The 6,254-nt window shown below is 27.8% G+C and overlaps 1 protein-coding gene across 1 annotated transcript; it reads left to right on the forward strand.

The window, feature by feature from the left end:
• On the forward strand, nucleotides 1–177 carry IAQ61_004940 (uncharacterized protein; the record flags this gene model as incomplete). Its single annotated transcript, XM_066096547.1, has 1 exon — nucleotides 1–177. A coding segment is annotated over one exon (177 nt), but the record flags the coding sequence as incomplete, so codon positions are not given.
• Nucleotides 178–6,254: the final 6,077 nt, after the last annotated feature.

The following is a 6,254-nucleotide window of genomic DNA, read 5'->3' on the forward strand; positions in this document are numbered from 1 at the left end:
CCTAACCCTAACCCTAACCCTAACCCTAACCCTAACCCTAACCCTAACCCTAACCCTAACCCTAACCCTAACCCTAACCCTAACCCTAACCCTAACCCTACTATTGGGTCTTCCTTGGGGTCGCGTGGGTCTTGCTACGTCTTGCTAACCCTAACCCTAGGGTTTACTAGTAGGTAATAGTATATTTATTACCTATATAGAAAGGTACTACCTTAGGGTTAAAGGTACTAGATTTTACCCTATAAAGTAACTTTAAATAGTAGTCTGTGCGTTAGGGTTAGGGTTAGGTAATAGGGGTAGGTAGTGGGTGCTAAGGTAGGTGGTGGGTGGTAGGTGCTAAGGTAGGTGGTAGGTAGTAGGTGCTAAGGTAGGTAGTGCGTGGTGCGTGCTAGCGTACTTTTACTATCTAGCGTACTTTTACTATCTAGCGTGCTTTTACTATCTAGTATACTTTTACTATCTAGTATACTTTTACTATCTAGCGTACTTTTACTATCTAGCATACTTTTAGTAGTTTTAGTAGTAAAGTTAGTATAAAAGTTTTAATATTCCTTACTAAGGTAGCTAGCGCTAGCTAGTGCTAGCTAGCGCCTAGCTAGTGCTATCTAGTGCCTAGCTAGCGCTATCTAGTATCCTAATATATAAGCTAATTTTTTTATACTTTAATAGTAAAAGTTTATAAACTAATATCCTTAGTCTATATATTAGGGTTAGGGTTAGGTAATAGAGGTAGGTAGTAGGTAGTAAGGTAGGTAGTAGGTAGTAGGTAGTAAGGTAAGTAGTAGGTAGTAGGTGCTAAGGTAGGTAGTAGGTAGTAGATAGTGCGTGCTAGTATACTTTTACTATCTAGTATACTTTTAGTAGTTTTAGTAGTAAAGTTAGTATAAAAGTTTTAATATTCCTTACTAAGGTAGTAAGTACTAGCTAGTGCCTAGCTATTACTATCTAGTATTCTAATATATAAACTAAATTTTTAGTACTTTAATAGTAAAAGTTTATAAACTAATATCCTTTAGTACTAGATTTTAGTTTATTAAGTAATATATAAAATAAGTTTAGATACTAAAGCCTATAAAAAATATATTTAAGGTTTAAATATTTATTAAATAAGTATTACTTATAAGAGTGTAGTAATATATAGTCCTTATTTATACTTTATAATATACTTTTACTATCTAGTATACTTTTAGTAGTTTAAGTAGTAAAGTTAATATAAAGGTTTTAATATTCCTTACTAAAGTACCTACTACTATCTAGTATTCTAATATATAACTATACTCCCTAAACCTTAAATAGTAAAGGTTTATAAATATATATTCTTAGAGAGACCTATTAAATAGTAATCTATATATTACTTTCTAAGTACTAAACTAAGCCTTAGATTTTACTTTAAAAGTTTCCTTTAAATAGTACTTTATATATTAGGGGTATAGTATTTATAAATAAAACTAAGCTATTACTAATAGATATAATATATATATATTAGGGGTAGTAGATAGTAGGTAGTAGATAGTAAGTTAGGTAGTATAAGTAGGCTATAGATAGGGTATACATACTAGGTATAGTAGCTAGTATAGTATATAGTATAGATAGTAGATTTTAGGTAGTAGAGGTTATAAGAAATTTTATAAATATATAGTATTAGGTTATAATTTTTCTTATATAGTTATTTTTTATATAATACTAGAACTATATAATTCTTTTTAAAGTTATAATCTAATACTTTAGATATAATATATAGTCTAATTATATTTTTAAATAAATACTATATTATCTTATTTACTAGGCTTAGCTTTACCTTTATAAATATACTAAGCCTCTTTAGTTATAACTTTATCTATTTCTAATATAAGTTACTATTTTAATATACCTTTTAAATATTTACTTTCTAAGTACTATTTAATATTATAAGTTAATATATATATATATATATATATTAAATTATAATTAATATTAATAATAATATTATAAATACTTATATTATATTTTTTATATTCTATTAAAATTTTATATATAATACTACTTATTATAAACTAAGAATAGGGTAAAAGTAAATACTATTACCCTATGTTAATAAAATAATATATATAGTAGGATATTAATAAGATATTATATTATAACACACCCCCTAGTTAAGTAAAGGTGTGAATACTTAGCTAAAGAAGTGTAATCTTATAGTTATTATTAAGTATTATTATAGTATTAATCTAAGAGAAATATTAACCCTATTAAGTAGTATAGCTAGGCGCCTCTAGAGGCTTACTAATTAGGACCTTTTAAATTATAGTATTCTAATACTATAATTTAAACCTATATCCTTTATAATTTTAACTATGCTCTACTAATATATATTAAAATATAGTAATAATACTACTATACTAACTAGGCTTATAACTATTATAAACTAAGAATAGAGTAAAAGTAAATACTATTACCTTACCCTAATAAGTTAATATATATAGTAAGATATTAATAAGATATTATATTATAATACTACTTATATTATTAGTTTATATCTTTACTATACTAAAATAAATAGTATATTAGTAATAATTTACTATATAATATAAATATAATTTAATTTAAGTATAGTATAGTCTAGTATAGTATAAGTTTTAAAATAATACTATACTATATTAATTATTCTATATTTATTTATTTTATACTAATACTAGTATATATACTAGTATAAGTATAGTTTTAAAACCTTTAATTATAAAGGTTATACTTACTAGATACCTAGGCTACCCTTAAGAAGAGTATATTAGTTACTTCTAGGGGCTAGTATAACTATCTATTATAACCCTAATATATATATTATATTTTATAAGAAAACCTATTTTAAGTATTCTAATATAAATATTATTACTAAACTAGTATAAGATAAAAAGATAGTATAGTATTTTTATATTTTAGATTAACCTAGAATATTATAATATTAATATACTATATATCTATAATTTTAAAATAGTTATAGAAATAACCTTTATATTAGAAGTAGTTATAAAGTATAATATATACTAAATATTAAATAAATAAATACTATTATTATATATTACTATTATAAATAAATAGCTATTTATTTACCTAAAATATATATATTATAATATACTATATAACTAAATAAGTTAATATAAGTATTAAAATATTATAAATAGGAGAGTATATAAAAATTAAAAACCTATTTATATATATAGTAGTATTAGAATATAAGTAAGTTATTATTTATACTATTCTAAATTTAAATAGCTAGTATTTACTAATTATATATTAGGAAATATATATATTAAGGCACTTTTATTACTTAAACCTAGTATTCTTAGGTATTAATATATTAAAAGGTTATAATATTATTAATTTAAAATAGTTAATTCTTTATATACTAGTATTCTTATTTATAAAATTCCTTTAGATTACTATTACTTTAGAGTTTTTTTTTTAATATTTAACTTTTAAACTTTATATTTAATAAATTATCTTATATTTCTTTCCTAAGTAAATACTACTAGAAGCTTAAATTATTATATCTCTTATAGCTTTAGATTATATATATCTTTAAATTAGTACTCTTTTATAATTTTTAATAAGTAGATAACTAAAATATATCTTTTAAATAATAGTTATCTTTTAAACTCTTTTATAGACTATAGAATAGTATATATAATAAGTAGATAATTAAGATTACTTTATATATAGGTATCCTAGAAGTTATTTAAAGAATTTTAATTAGGTAACTATAGAATAGTATAGTATATCTTATATAACTTTACCTAGATCCTATACCTTTAGCTCTATCCTATAACTTTATATATCTCTATATTATAGGTATATATAAGGGTTATACAGAGTTATTTTTATACATGTATTATTAGTAGTCCTATAATTATAGAAAGTAAACTATAACCTATAAAATATATTGTATTACTTTATAAAGACTACTCTAGCTCTTCTAATAAGATAGTACGAACATCCATTAATGCTTTGCTAAGCAAGTTCCTTCCTAGAAAGTATCCTTGTTGACGAGCCTTGCTAGCAGTGCACCTAATACCCTAGACACGATCTGAAGGAGCAGCCTCTTAAATTTTAGCCTTTCCTGTACCTAATAGAACTGGTACAATTGTGTTAGCGTGTTGGGAAATTGTAAACTTTAGGTAATTTGCCTTAAGCACAATATTATATACAACTTTCCTAATTAGCATACGCTTTATAATATTGCCTATAGCATAAATACCTTTGCTCCACTTATGTTTGTTAAAGTTTGCAACTCTTTAACCAAGACGCTTTGCCTTAAAGGGGTCTAGTGTCTGCAGAATTGCTTAAAGAGTTGTATGCACTTAGTGTTAGTATATAGTAGCAAAGACAGATTTACAATATATACTATGTCGCCAAATAGCTTTGCCTTAGCAGCATAGAAATAGTGCTCTATACTATAGTACAGTACTCTATTATAGGTAAAACTAGATAGGTACATTTAGCTAAAGCATGCATGCTCGCCCTGCCTGCTATAGAAGTAAATAGGATCCATTTTCAGTTAAACAAAGTGGAGGAAAGAAGTAGTCGTTAAGGTTAGCCAAAAGATATAATTATATAGGTTTAAAGACCTAACAGTATATATAGTTAGTAATATTACTATAGTAATAGTTATATAATATATTCTATAATAAACTATTCTATATATAGTAATTATACTTAACCTATTATCTCTTACTATAACTAATAAGTGTAAATATTCTCTATAGTATAGTTTAACTTATAAGACACTAGGCCTTATAAAGGATAGAACACTAAACTCCCCTATCTTGAACTACAAGGTATCTAGACCTATTGCAGTGTCTTGTTCCTTGTTATTAGTTTGCAAAGGGCAAAGGAACAAACTATTACTTCAAAATGAATATAGGATAATCTTACACAAAGAAGATAGCGCAGGACAATATACAATAGCTAGGGGTATTCTAGGATAGCAAACAAGTAGAACTAGAATTGCCTAGGATCCTGTAGGATAAAACTTTATTCTAGGTAAGTAAACATGCATTTAACCTCTAGAATTCTAGCAGTTATTATAGATAGGGTCTAGTTGTATTTAATATATAGCCAGCAGAAACCCTATTTAAACTTAGAGACTAACCAAAACCTAATTAAATCTAATTTAGACTAACAGGGCTATTAACACTACTAGTTTTATTATACTTGCTTGGCTAGCTTAGATGTTAAGAGTCCTGCAAGGACGAGTTAAGGACAAGATATTAACTATCTTATCTTCGTCCTCACCCTCCTCGCCATTATTGCCCTCGTTACCCTCTTTGCCATCATCTTCCTCTTTATCTTCGCCATTATTGCCCTCGTCTCCGTCCTCTTTGCTATTATCCTCACCACAATCCTTACCATAATCCTCCTTGCTATTATCCTTATTCTGTCCGTCATCCTTATTCTGTCCATTATCCTTATTCTGTCCGTTATCTTCAACCTATCCGTTATCTTTAACCTCTTCCTCTCTATCCTTATTATTAAACTACTTAACCTTAGCCCACTTAGCTCCAAAATCAACCTCTTCCTTAGACTCGTCTTTATAAACGTTAATTATTTTAGGTACCTCCTTATCCTTAGCTTTTTGCTTTATAGCCTTACTAGTGTCCTTTGCCACTACCTTCCTCTTATTAGTTATTGCCGCAAGCATCGCCTTTGCGTGGTCTTTAGCCGTAGCTTCTGCTTTAGCAGCAATTTCCGCCTTTAAGCAGTCTCTAGTCTCCTTATTAACGGGCTAGGGGGTAATCTTCTTCTTAGGAACAGGACTAGGAACCTTAGATATAGACTTTAGTACAGCATCTATCATGTCTATATCTAAGTTGCTATTAACTATCTCTTTAGAGAGAAACAGCCTCTATCGCTTAGTAGGTAGTTTAGCATCTTGTATAGTCTTAGTGCCCTTGCGCTTGCAATTAAGTAGAAGTAGAGCGTTAGCTAGGCCGTTAGAAGCAGTGGCATTAGAATCCATAGTAATAGCAGTCTCCTTCCCCTTCCCCTTGCCACAGTAGGCTAAGTCTTTAGACCTAACTCTAGTAGCTAGGTTAGATAGCAAATTAAGCCTCTTATAGAGGGGTCCTAGCAGATCCTAAGCGTTAATGTTCTTACTAGTCTTCTTACTAGTCTTCTTGCTAGAAGAGGGACTAGCTATGCTAGACGAGGGACCGGCGTTGCTAGAAGAGGGCCTAGTGTTGCTAGAGGGACTAGTGTTGCTAAATAAGGGACTAGCCTTG

The sequence above is a fragment of the Plenodomus lingam genome (genome assembly GCF_022343315.1).
Source record: "Plenodomus lingam strain CAN1 chromosome Unknown contig_2, whole genome shotgun sequence".
NCBI lineage: Eukaryota > Fungi > Ascomycota > Dothideomycetes > Pleosporales > Leptosphaeriaceae > Plenodomus > Plenodomus lingam.